The sequence below is a fragment of the Euprymna scolopes genome, chromosome 14 (genome assembly GCF_053919585.1).
Source record: "Euprymna scolopes isolate OS-2025 chromosome 14, ASM5391958v1, whole genome shotgun sequence".
Classification (NCBI taxonomy): Eukaryota; Metazoa; Mollusca; class Cephalopoda; order Sepiida; family Sepiolidae; genus Euprymna; species Euprymna scolopes.
This window is the reverse complement of record NC_136495.1, coordinates 80,634,448-80,651,947: the sequence shown is the minus strand read 5'-3', so window position 1 is coordinate 80,651,947 and position 17,500 is coordinate 80,634,448. Positions and strand designations below refer to the sequence as shown.

Here is a 17,500-nt window from a genome sequence, read left to right as displayed (position 1 = left end):
TTTTATACATATTAAAATTTTGTAAAAATATTTCATTTTTAAGAAAGGTTCTGGCATCAGTCACTAAAGGGAAGAAGCAGTCGGTCATCTTTTTCCTTTTTTGTATTTGACTTCACAGAAGATAGAAGTGAAGGAAGGCCAACCACTGTTTCCTCTTTCTGAACTCTTTTAAAATTCTATTTGTATTATTTATTTTAAATAGCAGTAATCCATTTTGATGATATACAAGTGATAAATGAAAAACGTTTTCATTTACTCAATTAAGATATATCTAAATGAATAAATGTGAAAGGATTTTATCTATATCCCATTTACCTACTTTTGTTTACCATTTAAAATATCCTCTCACTTCAATTTTCTTTTTTTAGTCATTGGAATCTCCATCCTCCTCCCCCATGAAATACGGGCTTGATGATAGTATGATAATTCCCAGTTCAGATGGAGTTGTGCGGCGGCGGAACATACGTAAATCCAACACAGTTGCCTACAGAGCTGATCGGCCAAACAAATGGAAAAGAGCATCGATCAATGGTCACATTTATAATTATGATGTAAGTATTTATTTAAAATATTTTCTGTCAGATTTACTTGTTTGAAGAATGTGTTATAAAAATGATTTTATTAAAGTTGAATCGCTTTAAAATGGAACTTTTTGTTTTACTGTTTGCTTACTTGACCATGCCCCAATTTTTATATATATATGTCTCTTTATATAAAAAGCAGACGTTTTGTGTGTGTGTGTGTGTGTTTTCAGCTAAAAGTCAAAAACTACAAAACAAATATTAACAAATTGGTTTTTGATTGGTGTTGGCTTGGATGAATAATTAAAATTTACAAAAATTATTCTTCACTAACATGTCAACTGGGTCGGTTTTCGTTTGAATGGGGGGGGGGTCATTTTTTTTTCACTTTCATTATGTACTAATTTGGAAAGAAAATGCAGACTCCTTACTATTATATAAAGGGGAGTTGTGTGAGGGTACATATCCGGTTACAGAGAAATAGGTTGAGCAGAAGAGAAAATTGGTGTGGGAGAAAGAAAGAGAGAGGTAGACAGAAGTTTTAATAGAAATTGGTTACACTCTTTCCTTTATCAATACTGGGTAACTCTGCTTGTGTGCATGAATATATATATATATATTGAGTTGACAATTAAGTTCTTACCGTTTTTTTTTTGTTTGTTTTTTTTGTAAGTACATTGTTTTGAAAATTTGTTATTTTATTTGTTTTGGTCCAAATTCTTTAAATTTATTTTCAGATCATCAAGACAGAATGTCAAGTTGAAAAAATATCTTCACTTAAATAGTTATTTCTTATTTTACTTTTAAAAATGTTAAGAACTCAGTTGCCAACCTAATATAAATGGAAATCCTGCCAGGAAAGATATGAAGCTACTTGATCTAAGGAGTTAAAATAAAAAAAAAAACTTGATTGTGATTATTTGAAGCAATATTTTGAGATTCAAGGAAAAAAAGTAAATGCCCTTTTAGCAAAAGTGAGTTAATCAAATTAACTAAAAAAAAAGTACAGTTGGGGAAGCAGGGACCTGGAATGGAATTCCAGAGTCTAGCAGTTCTGGGGAAGAAACTACTAGAGTAGAAAGATCTTCTACTACATCTAGGGATCTCTACTGTGTGGGGGTGGGATTTAGCTGCCTGTCGGGTTTGTCGAGGGTGTCTACGTCGTGGGGGCACAAGTGTCTGCAGTTCGTCAGAGCATTCACCATTAAAATACTTGTAGAACAGGCAGAGGGATGCAATGTTTAGGTGCCAGTTCAGAGCCTATCAGATTGGCGACTCTCTTTTGAATCTTGTCTAGGAGCGAGAGACTAGCAGCAGATGCACTAGCCCAAATGTGACAGCAATACTCCATACATGAGCGAATGGTGGCCTTATAGAGGTACAGGATACTTTCAGGTGTCAGTAGTTTTCTAGCACGGTAGAGAGAGCCTACTTTCTTCGTAGCGGCTCTGGCAATGTTTTCAATATAATTGTTCCAACTCCTGTTTCCTGTGAACGTTAGGCCAAGCAGTTTGAAAGATGTACTCTCAGACAGGGAGTCACTGGCCATTGCTATTGGTGGCAGAGAAGGATTCTTGTAATTATTGAAGGAAACCAGTTTAGTCTTGGCAGCATTGAATGTGACCATCCATTTTTGTCCCCATTCCACTAGATTGGAGGTCATCCTCTAGTGTTTTTGCCATTTCTTTAGTTATGTGTTCATTTGTTTTCCTGTCATGCCTGTTATAGTGTGTGGTGTCATCAGCATATATACCCATCTCAGAGGCAGTTTTGTCGGGGAGGTCATTAATAAATATTAGGAACAATAGAGGTACAAGGATAGACCCCTGAGGCACTCCCACATTTATATCACACTGTTTAGATGTATGACAGTCGAGGACAACCTGGATTTTTCTCTTGTCTAAGAAGGATTTAATTATGTTAAGTATTCTACCAGTGATATCGTATGATTTAATTTTCCTGAGGAGACCCTCATTCCATACCCTATTAAAAGCCTTAGATATATCTAGAGCTACCACTCTGCCCTCCCCCCGCTTTGTCCAGTGAATGCTACATACGTTCAGAGATTACAGTGAGGATACCTGCTGTGGAATGGGCTTGTCTAAATCCATAATGTTTGTCAGTCAAAAGTTTAGCATCTGTAAGGTGACGGGCTAGAGCATGGTTAATTATGGTCTCAAATATTTTGGTGAAAAGTGGGAGGAGGCTAATGGGTTGATAATTTAATGGGTCAGTTCTTTCGCCAGAATTCTTGAATACTGGTACCACAGAAGCAGTTTTCCAACAGCCCGGAAAGCATGATGCATTAAGGCATTTGTTGTAGAGTTTGGAGAGAACTGGAGCTACTTCGGCTGAGCACTTTTTTAATAGCACAGCTAGGATGAGATCAGGTCCACATGCTTTTGAAGTGTCAAGGTTTTTTATGATAGCATTTACCTGAGCAGGAGTGATTTTTAGATCGTCTAGCGTGGTGTCTATCTGCAAAGTCTTGTTATTCTTTCATTTCTTTATTACATTCGACTATTAATAAGCAGAGAGAAAGAGTGACAGAAAAAAGAAATAGAGGTGTATTGCATAATGTAAATATAATGTAAACATAGATGAAGAGAGGGTGAACGTAGCAGGTTTGTAAGATGAATTACAAATTATTTGCAAAATGTAGTTATTATTGAAACAATTAAAACTAGCATGACCCGTGAAAATTCCATAGAAAGAGAAATATCAAATGTTTTGATAAAGCTATTTTTCTGGCTAATGCAAAACATTAGTTTTTTTTTGGGGGGGGGGGCAGAAGAACTTATAACATGAAGCAAATATAAGTTTATTTTCATTTCTATGAAAAGTGTCCATTGTATTGTTGATATAGGGCTGACCTAAATTAAATAAATTAATAAGTACTAATAAATACTCAGTACTATTGTGCTACATAGTTCAATACAAATAATAAAATCACATAGGAGATAAGCGTTAATTTACTCCTTCAGTCTAGCATCTCTTGGCAGACAATGTTTCTTTTTTTTTTTTTCTTTTGCCCTATTTCTTTTGATAGTTTTTTTTTTGTTTTTTGTTTTTTTAAAGCAGTTTGACCTTCGGAAAATTGTATTTTTGCTTTTTCAAAGCATAATGTATGACTTAACTAAGGAAGGAACAGCAGAATATATTCAGGGAATTTTTTTTTGAAGTATGACATAAGTGCTGACACGCCAGTTCTCATTATAGCACCGAAGTTAAGCAGCCTGGAACTTGCCCAATACCAGAGTGGTGACCATTTGGAAATGCTAAGCATTGTATGTTTTCCTTTGATTGGGATATACGTGGGGACTGCGTGTGAATTTTACGTCTCCTGTAAACTTCCTTCTTTGGAGGAAGCCAGCATAGTCTGCATAGTGCTAATATCACTTCAAGTATTATAGATTCATTTGAATTATTTTCATTTTATTCATTTTATTTAAATATACAAGCGAAAAAACATGATAGGAAAAATAACTTCACTCCCCCCCCCCCAAAAAAAACAAAAACAAAAAAAAACAAATGTAATTCATATAATTGGTTGTTGCTATGGGGATTCATCTGGCTGAATAGACCAGTCCTTAACACAGACTTTGTCACAGGCCTCATGCACATTGTCTGGAATTTTTAACACCTACTGCTTCTTCAGAGCCTCCTAAAAAATGGAAATACTCTAGTTGCCTTAGCTCAAATCTCCCATGTCCATCATGGACATGTTTCTGTCAAACTGATTGATTCAAAGCTATCTTCTCCCAATACTCCATATTCATGCTAAGGACAAGATTATCTTTAAAATGTCTCTTTGGCTTGTCTCTCAAGTTTAGAATGCTGCAGTTTTATATCAATGCCTGTGTTCAGTCTCGAAAAATAAAGGATATCCTCTGTAGGGACAGCTGCGTATGCGTGGCAGCATACTGAGGCAAAGGTTGAGCAATCTCCAGCCACACCTCTTGAATTGGCACTGTTTGAAACCAGTGACAAGAAGTCCAGGATGACTAGAAACAATGCCAAGATAAGCAGAGAGCACATACAGCACCTGGAAGTCTCAAATGGTCACCCATTTAGTACTGACCAGGGTCAACGTTGCTTAACTTTGGTGATCTAGCGGGAACCGGTGTATCAACATGATTATGTAGTTCTATATATAATGATTGTTAAACGATGACCAAACAAGCACATCTATGTATGACATGTATTTCTGTATTAAATGCATCTTATTGTTGTAAGACAAAGGGATACAATTAAGTAAATTTTAAAAACATGTATAAATTTTTAATTGAGACAAAACAAAACTCAGAATTTGCAAAAGAAATGTGATTAGAAAGAAAATGGTGAACAGCAAAGAAGGAACAAAACGGGAACATTCCAGAAAGTAGATAGAGCTAATGAAAAGATTGAACATAAAATCAAAGAAAATATTAGAAAGAAAAACACCTAATAACCTAATCACATCAAGCCAAAATAAATTTTAAAGTAACAATTTTAACCGGAAATTTCTATCGGAAATAGTAGTTTTGAATTCAAAACTTGTTTTGTCTATTTCTCCAGGAGATTGTACACAAGGCCAGATGTTGAATAAAAACTGTGCACTAGGATTACAAAAAATGCCTGAGCAGCTTTGTCAGCATTCTCTGTTAGAGGTGCATCAGGTTATTAGTGGTAAACTAACCCCTTATTAAAGAAAAGATAAAGCTTGGAAGAGTGGGCCTGCTGAGATTTAACGGAACCGTACCTTAGTCTTACAGCAACAAATTTACTGTGGGACTAATTGTTGAAAGAATGTATCCTTGACTAATGCAGACAGAAAAAATTTGGTTTAACTTTAAAATTTATAAATTTAAAAGAAATTGGAAAAAATTGCTGATTTGTGCTTAATAAATTAACAAAAAAGCAAAAACATTTTTAGTCGTCAATTAATCTATAAGATTCGAAAAGTTTCTTGGGAATTTTAAGGGAAAAATCTCAAGTCTTACTCTAGCAAACGTCCTGTTTACCATATTTATTAATCAAGTAGTTTTATTTTTAAATAAGAAATTCAAATTTTATGAGTATCTGAGGAGTGACCATTTTACCTACCATTTTGAAAAAAATGTTAAGAAACAGATAACTCAACAATAATTCATACTAGATTTATGTTGTAATGCTTACAAATTCCATTAATTGCTTAAAAATTATTTTGATAACATTAAACCTACTTAATCAATTTACATGATTTTTGGAAGCTGATATTTTTATTTTGTTATGGGTGCATACATCATACAAACTTTTTATTTTTGTTTGTTAATATAAAGGGAATTCTGGGCACAAACCCCACATTCTCTATACACAGAAACAGAATGACTCTCGGTCACTAGAACTGTCGACTCCTGGGTTTCATCTGAGCCCCTTCAACTAAATTGTGACCTTAATGCTGGTAGGTACCAGATTAATCCTTATTTAGTGACCCTACCAAAAGCCAAAGTCCCCAACAGCATAGCTATGATACTGCCATGTTGGTATTGCTCTGTAATGCTGGGAAATGTTTGTACTTCAGGTTAGTGACAGTTAAACAACTTAGCACTGCTATCAGGCTATCAGGTCCGCAAGTATGAAATCAGGATTTGGCAGCATTATTGTGTGACTTGGCTCAAGATCAGTGAATATGGGTAGCGATGGTCAGATACTATACTTGCTTGGAAGGAACCAACTCGATCCAACCAGGATGATAATCGTTACAAGCAAAACTTTATGGTCTCATCACTATGAAGATAAGAGCAAGATGAGGTATAAGTTTTCACATGGAGACTGCAGATAAAATGGTAGAAACGATTATGAGCGTTGTGTAAAGAGAGGGAAGGAGATGAGATTGTGTGCATGGTATCATAGAGAGAGAGAGATGAGCAATAAGTCCCCTCACCTTGACTGGGAGAGGTACAAATAAAATATGGAAGTTTTGGACTTTGGCTCACGTCTAAGAACATTCTGGCGAGGTTTGTACATAAACTGTTATTTTGTGTTATATCTACAACCCTGCTTAGTTGTGTCCATGATTTGGTACAATTGTGAATGGTGATAACAGTAACATATGGAGACAGAATACAGCACAAGGCGGTCGAGATGATGCAACAACGGGGCAATAACTGGGATGATAAGTGTGGGAGAAGTAAAGTTAGAACACCAGAGTTGATTGGCCAAATAAAGAATTTCATGGATAAAGATCATCTTGTGTCTATAGAGACAATAAGTGTACAGTTTGGTGTTGGTGTGAGAACTGTACACACAATTATTTGCGAGGAACAGATGTGAAAGATTTACGCAAAGTTTGTCTCATGGGTGCAATCCACAACTCCATCTTTGTTACAGGCTATTTAACCAAGATGGGTATCCAGACAGTTCCTCATCCTCCCTATAGTCCAGGTCTTGCTCTCTGTGACTTTTGGTTATTCCTTAAGTTCAAGGAAAACCTTAAAAGCTGTTGTTACAAGATAATTAAGGAGATGAAAGAGGCTATGACGAGGGCCATTGACATGCTTACGCAAGAGGACTTCCATGAAGTTGTTGGAATAGTACAGCAAGTGCATTGCAGCCGAGGGAAATTACTTTGAAGAGGATTAGTTTTTGTATGTACTATCAAAAGAAGTGCCCATATGGAAAATGTTTGGAAACTTATTAAAGGCACTTTGTACTGCAAATTGGAATACATTACATATTCAATTGTATTTCAAGATGGGCAACATTAGAACTAGGATAGAGTACTTATGTTAACTGATAGGGCTTGAAAGTAGTTTTGCATGAAGCTGCACATAGAGTTTGTGCTAGTTGACATTAATGAATCTCTACTAATTTGGCAAGTGTAAAAATATGCAAATCGTCCACAAAAAAGATCTATACACATAAAATCTTTCAAGACTAGTTTCACTAATATTTAAACAAGACTACAAGCTTGCAAACTGCATCCTACATAATCTCTTCAATATACAAACTTGACAATCTGCTTAAAAGGACATTTCATAAGGTAACATTGCAAAATTCTTCCATCATTAAATGATGCTGATGTTCTTTGGTCTTGGATAGATATCTTAACCAATGATGTTGATGATTTCATAACTGTTTCATGAAATGCGATGCGTGTTATACAGTGCATTTAATGGTGGTTTAAAAGACACCAATTAAGAGGTGATTTTGTACAATATCTCTAATCTTTGATAGACATTAACTATGCATGTTATCAGTTGCTAGTGGTTTCGTCCTTCAATCTCCTGTGAGTGATACCAATTTTCACGCCTGTTTCCCAGTATTTCCTTTATAATGTTACCAAAGAAAAAAAACTTGTATTACAGTTGCTAATTTGTCAACTATATTTGAACCTAGCACAGCTACCCAGCATTGACCAAGGCAAAAGTGTAGAAGTCTTAATAGTTGGTATAAATTTGATCAGTATTGCCCTGGATGAATAATATCTAAAATTTACAAAAAAATTATTTATTCTCTGTCAGGTTGGCTAGGTTTTGTTGGGTGGATAATTTTTTAAAACCAATTTGTTTACGAATTTGAAAAGAATGTCCACTCATGACTCAATGAATCTATTATATAAAGATTTGTCTGTGTGTGTATGTCAAACTAAAGAGGAATAAACTGGACAAACCAGAAAAAATGAGTTGGATAGGGGGGAAAGGCAGATGGTGATGGCTAGAGAGAAGTAAAAGTTTTAAGAAATGTTTTATGCTTTAGTTTTTAAACTTTAGCCAAACCTACAAATATGCATATAAACACTCGGACTTTTGCCTTTTATGTATTAGATGGAAAAGTAAAAATGAGTACTGGTAGCCACAAAATAAACAAAACATCGACAGCAACAAGAATGACTCTTCAAAAAGATAAATTTCAAATCACAGCAAATTTATATATATTTAAACATGATATACAAATAGTTTAGCATTTTTCAGTGACAAAATTTGAGTAAGTTCATTTGTTTTATGTGTGAACATTAGCTGTTTGTTAAACACTACTAATTGTCCTTCATAAATTTAAATTTTTATGGTAACAGTGTGGCAAGGCATATAAATAAGTGGCCATGGTTGGTATGAGCCTACTGTACGGAGGCAGTGGCGAACCTGAGACCCTTCAGATACAAGAATATGAGCATGCTAATTTAGGCGCTGTAGGGAGGCTGTAGTGGCAGATTAAAAGACTGATTTTTTTTTTTTTCTCAACAGCAGTTCTTGGACACTTTCTCATTCGTATAATTTTATTGTTCCTATTTACAATGCCTCCCCACAGGACAGTTAGACACCAGGGTCGTTTTTTAATGTGGAGAAAAGGAACAAAAATAAAAATTGCCTCAGTCGTGAAGGATTTCTCCTCCACTGCCAGAGAACAAGAAATTGAAGTGTAGATCTGAAGAACAGATACTACACTTTGATCTTGACCCGAAACCCAAATTTGTATGTAATTTTATTGTTCGTTAGAGACAAAAGAAGAAAAGTGCTGCTGCTGATTAGGTGAAAAGCAAACCTTTTTATGGAGAAAAAAACAATTTGACTCCAATGTGTTCTCTTTGACTTGAAATAATTTACATGATTGAAATAGGAATTAATTGCCTACATATCTTTCAGTCACATAAATTATAGTCTTGTATACACAAATAGCATGTTAAAATAAAAACACGCTTTTATAATATTTTAGCATATCTCTGCTGTTTGACTTTCATAATTTTTAAATTTTAGTTTGGACATGATGGTTGTTTAAGAATATACTGAGTAACATGTTTACTTGGAAAGCTTATATATATATATATATATATATATATATAAAATTAAAGAAAGGTGATTTATTTTAATTAACTTGGCCACAAAGCAATACAAGAAAAGTTTAATTTGATTAATAAAGGAAAGAATTGATTGAATTACCAAACACGTAAATATTTAATGTTATCTCTCTATCTTTTTTGCTTACTGTTAATTCATGTGCCACCTCCCCTCTCTCTCTATCAACTGATATAACATGCTCTTTCTGACCTTTTCTAAAAAAATTTTTTTTCCTTTTTTTTATACCTGCAGACACGAGTATTCACTCCAGTCATTGGTAGCTGTACCAGTGTCACCGTAAACAACTCCATGACCGTCCCTCATGTGATTAGGACACTCCTAGAGAAATTCAAGGTTGATTTTTTTTTTTTTTTTTTTTTTTTTTTTTTTTATCATTCTCATTTTGTTTGTTTTGCGTAAAGTTTTTATCATATTTGTTTACAAAATGGGGTTTTGGAGTTGTGTAACGAAGCCACTGACATATGTGCGAATGATCAAGCCATGGTACAAGATTCTATTACAGCAGAAGAAGAGGAAGTAAAAAACAGAAAAAAGATGCATATGGCAAGGAGAGACGTTTAAGCAAATGTCGATACAGCAGAATTTTTTTTTTTTTTTTAAATCATGTGGCAACTGCCCAGGAATTATTTTAAACAAGATGCAAGACTCATTTACGTTAACTTTTAAAAAGATTTTCAGACAACCATCTTGTTGCTGGCTTAGAAATTACATGTTAGGTAGCTTGGTGTGGGAATGACAAGTAATAAATGCCCTTTCTTTTAACAAAAAAAAACTTATGTTGAATTTCTTCCCATTGTTTCTTTGCGAAACCCTACATACGAAGTATGGAAGATTATTTGGAACAGTCAGAAAAGCTGTACCACATAACGGTCGGAACACAAATTATTTTGCTCCAAATCCTTTTTTGACTCCTTTCTATAATTGATTATTCACTACATATATTCAAAGCAATGCATATGTTCCTAGCATGTATCATTATGGTTTGTATCAAAGAATAAATAAACTTAAGCTATATAAAGTCTAACTTGAACTGGTGTCAGTATGATACTATTAATGTTCCCCCACCCAAAGTTATTGAAAAAAAACAAATAAGTTGATCAGCAGAACAAAGATTATAGAGAGTAAGATTAGTAGAAAGACAGAAGTTGTTCACCAAGGGGCTCAAAAGAAAAATGAAATGGGATTGTTAATCAAGGGGCAGTGATGGGGACAAAAGGATTGCACAATAGAGGTCGATATTTTTGGAGTAACGAGGTTTCCGATAGTTGAGGACAGATCAACCAGATTTCATTTTCGATTTTTCCTTTTTTTTTTGGGGGGGGGGTCAAATCTGCCCTTTTTGCTTTTATTTATTTTGGGTGGGTGGGGGCACATGGAATGCAAGTGGTGGCCACAGCCGGGTTGATTTTTTTTTTACCTGTGAACAACAATATTCAAAATATTCAAAATGGCGACCAATGAATTTATAGGCAAAATATCAGAATATGAACGTCTTAATATAAGAACTTCTTGCCGGCAACAATGTTAAAATGTGACGTTCATCCAAAACATGCCCGAATACATCGAAAAATAAACTTTTTTAATTGTAAGTCTTCATTTGGTCTACCAGGCCATAAATACTAATATATATATATATATATATATAATGCAATCTAATCTTTTTAGAAAAAAAAAATTCTATTGGAATTGTCTTTTCTTTCATTATTTGTATTTATTTAAGGAATACACATTTGAATACTAAATCTAATAATTGACATGTAAGTCTGATCAATTTAGTGAATTGCAAGAAATTGTTTTATTGCATTTTCTTAGATTTTGTATAATGGTTATAACCTTTACTAATGGGTCAGGAGATCAGGGTTCAATCCTTGGTTGAGTCATATCAAAAACTCTAAAAATTGTATTTAATGTCTAGACACTCAGCATTATAAGTTAAGGATCAAGAGTAAGTAGAGTAATCTGTTGAAAAGAATGGTGCACTCCCTACATCTTGGTGTAGTAGCCGTAAAAAGGAATCCTTTGAATTGTCTTTGACTACAATATAACAACTTCTACAGCATTGAGTATTGACTGATATTTATCCATTTATTTATTGCGGACTATTATCCTCATATTCTAGTTAGTGTTTCATGACGTTTCGGCAAACTATTCCTTTGGCCTTCGTTAGATGGTTAACCACAATTGGATAAGAACACCGAATCTCCTAACTGCATCCTCAACAATTACTGCCTTCCATGGTTGTTCGTTGTCTCACCACAGAAATGACAAACAACTATGGAAGGTAGTAATTGCTGAGAAGGCATTTAGAAGATTCGGAGTTCCTATCCCGTCACGGTTAACCACCTGATGAAGACCAAAGGAATAGTTCACCGAAACATCGTGAGACAACAACTAGAAGATAAGAATAATAGTTTGCAATAAATAAATGGATAAATAATAAAAATAATACATAATATATAATACATAAGTGTTCCAACTAACTAAAGAATATAGACTAATCTTCAACTTTTAAAGTTGATAAAATATATCATTTTTAGGGGTTTTGGAGAGTGAAAAAAATTTTTTTAAATCAACACTTATTTTTAGAGATTTTTTTTTCTTTCTTGCTGCTTTTTATTTCCTTATTTTTTAATTTTTTTTCTACCAGGTTGAGAATGATGCTGAAGAGTTTTCTCTCTATGTAGTTACAGAAGAAGAAGGTGAGCCTTGTGCTTTGTTGGGTTATCTATAAAGAGTGTATTTGTTAAATTTCATGCCATTCAAAATACATTTTCACGTTTGCTATTGTTATCAACAAATTAGAATTTAAAGAAAACAATGTTTTTATGTTAAATGCGTCATGTCATTTGTAAATTTCATTAGTGTATAATTTCGAGGAAAAAAATGTTTAATTTAAAAAAAATAATTTTTCTATTTAACTCTGTTTATGTTAATTTTGTGACTCCCTAGATGGTTCGTAACCAATTGGTACATTATTTAAGATGTTAAGCAGATAAAAAGAAGGAAAAGGTGAAGTTCAAGATTATGAAAAAAATCAACTGTAACAAAATCAATAAAAAAAACACCTAGTTGAATGTCTGTGTGTGTCTGGTCACGAATAGGCTCTATATGGTTGACTATTTTAAAAAACTGATTACATATAATGATAGAAAATGTATCGAGACACAGGAATGGGTATGTTTGATCTGGCAGAACAGTGGTTCATTAAAATTGTGGGGTCTGCGTTCACGCCTGGTCCACAAAGTATGGAAATAAAAAAAATTAAATGTTTACAAGTGTTTTTGATATAGATGTACATAAGAATACTTTGATTTTCTTAGATTTAACTTAAATAGGGATGGTATAATAAATCGTGGGGGTCTGTGTTCGTGCCTGGCCTCCATAGAATGGAAATGGGCACAAACTTTATAGACTTTTCATATCTATCTGCATAAGTATACTTTGATAATTATGTTTCAGTTTGAAGAAATATAGTATAATAAAATTATGGGGTATTCGTTCGCGCCTGACCTCCATAGAATGGAAATATGTCACAAAGTTTAACAAGGTTTTTTAATATAGATCCACAGAATATTGTGATAAGTGTTTCAGTGTGAACAGGTATGGTATAATAAATTATGGGGTTTATCTATTTTATTTTTACTTTCATCATATTTTGTTTTGGTTTTGATACCCCCAAATTCGAAGCTATCTCTTTACAACCCTTCCTTTTCATAACCCATCATACTTTCATAGATCAGAATCCATTTTCTGTAGGCTGTTTTTGAACCCAGTCAACGACAGGTACTTTTGCTAGTGTGTGTGTGTATATATATATATATATATATATATATATATAGTTTTTTAAAAGCCAAAAACAATGCAGAGAAAGACCGGAATCGTGAAAGTAAAGAATTGAAAAACCAACAAATGTAGACGGGTATGCTTGAGTAGAGGAGTGCCTAGCCGTTTATTCGTCTATCATTTTTCACCTCAATGTATAATTATTTATAACCAAGTTGCTGGTATGTCCAGTGTATGTAAAGTCTGTGGGTGGTATGGAACTTTGATTAATTTCGAGAGAAAGGTACCTCTCTTTTTCAAAATAGAAGACAAAAGTAAATTCTAGATGGCGGAAGAGAATGTGACAGGACTGCAGAAAAATTGTTATGCTGGCAAGGGGTTTCATTCTTTACAATAATAGTATTGCAGTGAAGATTCACATGACCTATTGTGTGTGTGAGGGGGGGAAGATAACAGTGTTAGGCCTTATTTTATCTCTTTAATGTATTTATATCATATATATATCTATCTCAAATTTTAGTCATTCAATGAATTTAAAAATTTGATATGAAATGTTTGAGTTTTAGATCAAAAGATTTTTATTATTCTATGTAAGACAAAGAATACACTAGAAATATTTTAACTCCTTATCCTATAGGATTTTGATGTCTACCATCTTTTCAGAGGAGAAAATATTAGCAAATAGTTATAATGGTTTACACCTTATTTGCTAAAGTCAGTGAGATGGAAAATCACAATTAAAAATTGATTGAGTAATTAAGTCATAGAGTAAGGGAAGTTAAAGAAAACGATATAAAAGTCAACATCCAAATTGCATGGTAAAATCTAAAGTGAATGTCTTTGAAAGCAATGTGGTAAAATGATCCAAACTGTATTTTGAGTAATCCACATCACAATGTTATGGTCTGAATTAGGCATTTTCCTGGAGCAATTTTCCTTTGTTTATATGAGTCGGTAACAAATGTTTTTTATATATATAGGGCTGGTGGATCTGTTTATTAATAAACATACAAATTGATATATTTAATATTTTTATAATTATAAAACATAAGCTTAAAATTCCACTCTAAAATCACTTTCAAATTGTTAATAAAATTAAAAATTAAAAAATTAAAACCGCATTAGCAGACAGGCCATGCAAAATGAGAAAAACTGAAGTGATATGAAAAGAAAAGGACGGAAAATGTTTGTATGTAATAAAAAGTGAGTATAAAATAGAATAAAATAAAAGGGGAGGAAAGGAAATGTATTAATGCATGGGGGAGAGACAGAAAAAAAAAATAATAATGAAGAAATAGAGGGGGTGGAGATACATAGAGAGAGAGAGGAAGATGAACTACCTTTATAAAATAAAGTGACAGGCCGCGAAAATAGGTTAGGAAGCTCAACATCAGCCCAGACATGAAAGAAAGAAAGAAGAGGAAGTAATTGTTCAGGAACCTACCCGTGTGCCCGATAATGACGGCCAGTATGCGAGCCTACTATACCTTTTTCTCACAACTTGCCCTGAACTATGTTCAGTTTCTGTTCTGTCGCCTCTTGGATCTTCCGACCACTCTGTTGTATCAATTAAGATAAAAATGAAATGTAATAAGTCCCCAGACGTACCACTTCATCGTACAGTATATCGATACACTAAGGCTGACTGGGATTGCTTCCGTACATTTATATCTGATCTACCTCTGCATTCCATGTTTAAAAAGGATGTGTCCTCTATAGTATTAGACCTAACTGAATGGTTAATTGTAGGTATTGACCATTTCATACCCTCTAAAAAGTTTCAGCAAAAACCTAACAGCCAGCCATGGTTCTCTCCAGAATGTGCTGCTGCCATTGCGCACAGAAATCACTTTTTCCACTGCTTCAAACGTAATAGATGTATGGAAACTAAAGCCGTTTTCAGGACTGCCAGCAACCATTGTAAGAAAGTAATAAGGAACGCAAGAGAGTTGTATGCTCAATCTGTTAAGTCCAAAGTAGCTGAGCAGCGGCTTGGTTCCCACCAGTTTTGGCAAATTGCAAACAGAATCCTGAACAGAAGCGTGTGCTCCATCCCAACTATTATCAATGGACCTGAGGTAATCTCGTCAGCATCAGACAAAGCCAAACTCTTTGTCAAGAACTTTGCAGCTAATTCTACCCTTTGCGACCAAGACCGCCAACCCCCAATATTTCCTCCTGTATCAGAAAACACGCTATGTGATATACGTATATCTGTACGTGATGTTGCCAAGCTAATCAAAAACCTTGATTCCAGTAAAGCAACTGGCCCTGATGGTATTCCAATTATAGTACTCAAAAAACTTCAACCTGAACTAGCGCCCATACTTACAAAACTGTTTAAACGTTGTCTTAAGGAGAATAGTTTCCCATCTCCCTGGAAAATCTCATCAGTATGCCCTGTATTTAAGAATTCAGGTGATCGCTCATCCCCCTCTCAGTACAGGCCAATAAGTCTCCTGTGCGTCATGAGTAAGTTGCTAGAATCTGTGTTAAATACAGAAGTAATCAAACATCTCAACAAAAATAACCTTCTTAGTGACACTCAATATGGTTTCCGTTCTGCTAGATCTACAGCAGATGTCCTTACAGTTATATCGCATAGGATTAGCAAATCTCTCGACGGTGGCAATCTTTCTAGGGCAATTGCTCTTGACATATCTAAAGCCTTTGATAGGGTATGGCATAAAGGTTTACTTCATAAGATCGCTAGCTATGGTATAGCTGGAAAAGTCTTCTCAATTATTAAATCATTTCTTTCTGATAGGTTCATAAGAGTAGTAGTTGAGGGGCAAAAATCAGAAGCTCACAGTATTAATGCCGGTGTCCCTCAGGGATCCATCCTGGGCCCAACTCTTTTCCTGATCTACATTAATGATCTTCCAAATCATATCCTTACATCATTTGTAGACATTTATGCTGACGACACTACCATTTATGGTACCACATCTAAGACAGTAAACGAGCAAGTACTCTCCAATTCTCTCTCCTCTGATCTTGAGCATGTAGTACAATGGGGAAAGGAGTGGCTGGTTACTTTTAATGCATCTAAAACCAAGCTTCTCTCTTTACATCATCAACATTTTAATCCACATTTGTCATCAATTGAAATGAATGGCTCTCGTCTTCAGGAGGCCTCAAGTTTTGACAAGCTTCTGGGCTTGACCATTACTCCTGATCTTAAATGGAACACGTATATCAAATCTGTTGCCAAGGCCGCTGGAAAAATGGTGGGATCTTTCTATCGATCCAGTAGATATCTCACTGCTGATGCTATTCTCTATCTATATAAGAGCCAGGTACGTCCAAGGATGGAATACTGTTGTCACATCTGGGCAGGAGCTGCTAGAAAGGACTTGTCCTGCCTTGATAGAGTTCAAAATAGACTTCGTAGCCTCGTAGGAGATGTCCTTTTCTCCTCCTTACAACCTCTATCTCACAGAAGAGATGTTGCGAGTTTGTCTCTGATGTATCGTTATTTTCATGGAAAGTGTTCAACTGAGCTTCAATCTATGGTCCCCCCTCGCCAAACTTTCACAAGAAACACTCGTCTAGCTGTAAACACTATCAATAATTTCCCCCACTCTTTATCTGTGCCTAAACCTAAACATAGATTCCATGAACAAAGCTTCTTTCTTAGAACTGCACGCCTGTGGAATTGTCTTCCGTTTTCCTGCTTTCCGGCTGACTACAATATGGTTGTGTTCAAGTCTAACGTAAATAAGTTCTTGATGAGCCGTTCCATATAAGTTATTAAATTTACCAAATTTTCATTACTAATGATTACTATATTGACCAACTTCTACTGTACACTCTTTAACCCTTATCCTTGAGTGGCCTCTGGGCCTTGATAATGTGGTGATGCCTTTGTAAAAAAAAAAAAAAAAAAAAAAAAAATCAAAAACAATGCATGTCAAAAAGAAACCAACCGCTTAAATTAATTTAATTTAAATCTATTTAAATCAATTCAAATCCAGTCAACTCAAAATATCTAATACATACAGTAATATTCATGTTAATTTTATACGTATTGATAATACATATAATTTTATACGTATTGATAATATATATAATTTTATACGTATTGATAATATATATAATTTTATACGTATTGATAATATATATAATTTTATACGTATTGATAATATAATTTTATACGTATTGATAATAATATATATAATTTTATACGTATTGATAATAATATATATAATTTTATACGTATTGATAATAATATATATATAATTTTATACGTATTGATAATAATATATATAATTTTATACGTATTAATAATATAATTTTATACGTATTAATAATAATATATAATTTTATACGTATTGATAATAATATATATAATTTTATACGTATTGATAATAATATATA

The 17,500-nt window shown here is 34.0% G+C and overlaps 1 protein-coding gene across 10 annotated transcripts in view; it reads left to right on the top strand.

Annotated features, from left to right (window-relative positions):
* LOC145293116 (uncharacterized) overlaps window positions 1-17,500 on the top strand; it is a 327,847-nt gene that overhangs the window by 278,146 nt on the left and 32,201 nt on the right. For all 10 annotated transcript variants that reach the window (XM_080139507.1, XM_080139503.1, XM_080139504.1 and 7 more), the window contains 3 exons: window positions 369-551; window positions 9,569-9,670; window positions 11,985-12,036. In XM_080139507.1, coding sequence (XP_079995633.1) covers window positions 369-551; window positions 9,569-9,670; window positions 11,985-12,036 — 337 coding nt within the window. The remainder of the gene's footprint in view (window positions 1-368; window positions 552-9,568; window positions 9,671-11,984; window positions 12,037-17,500) is intronic.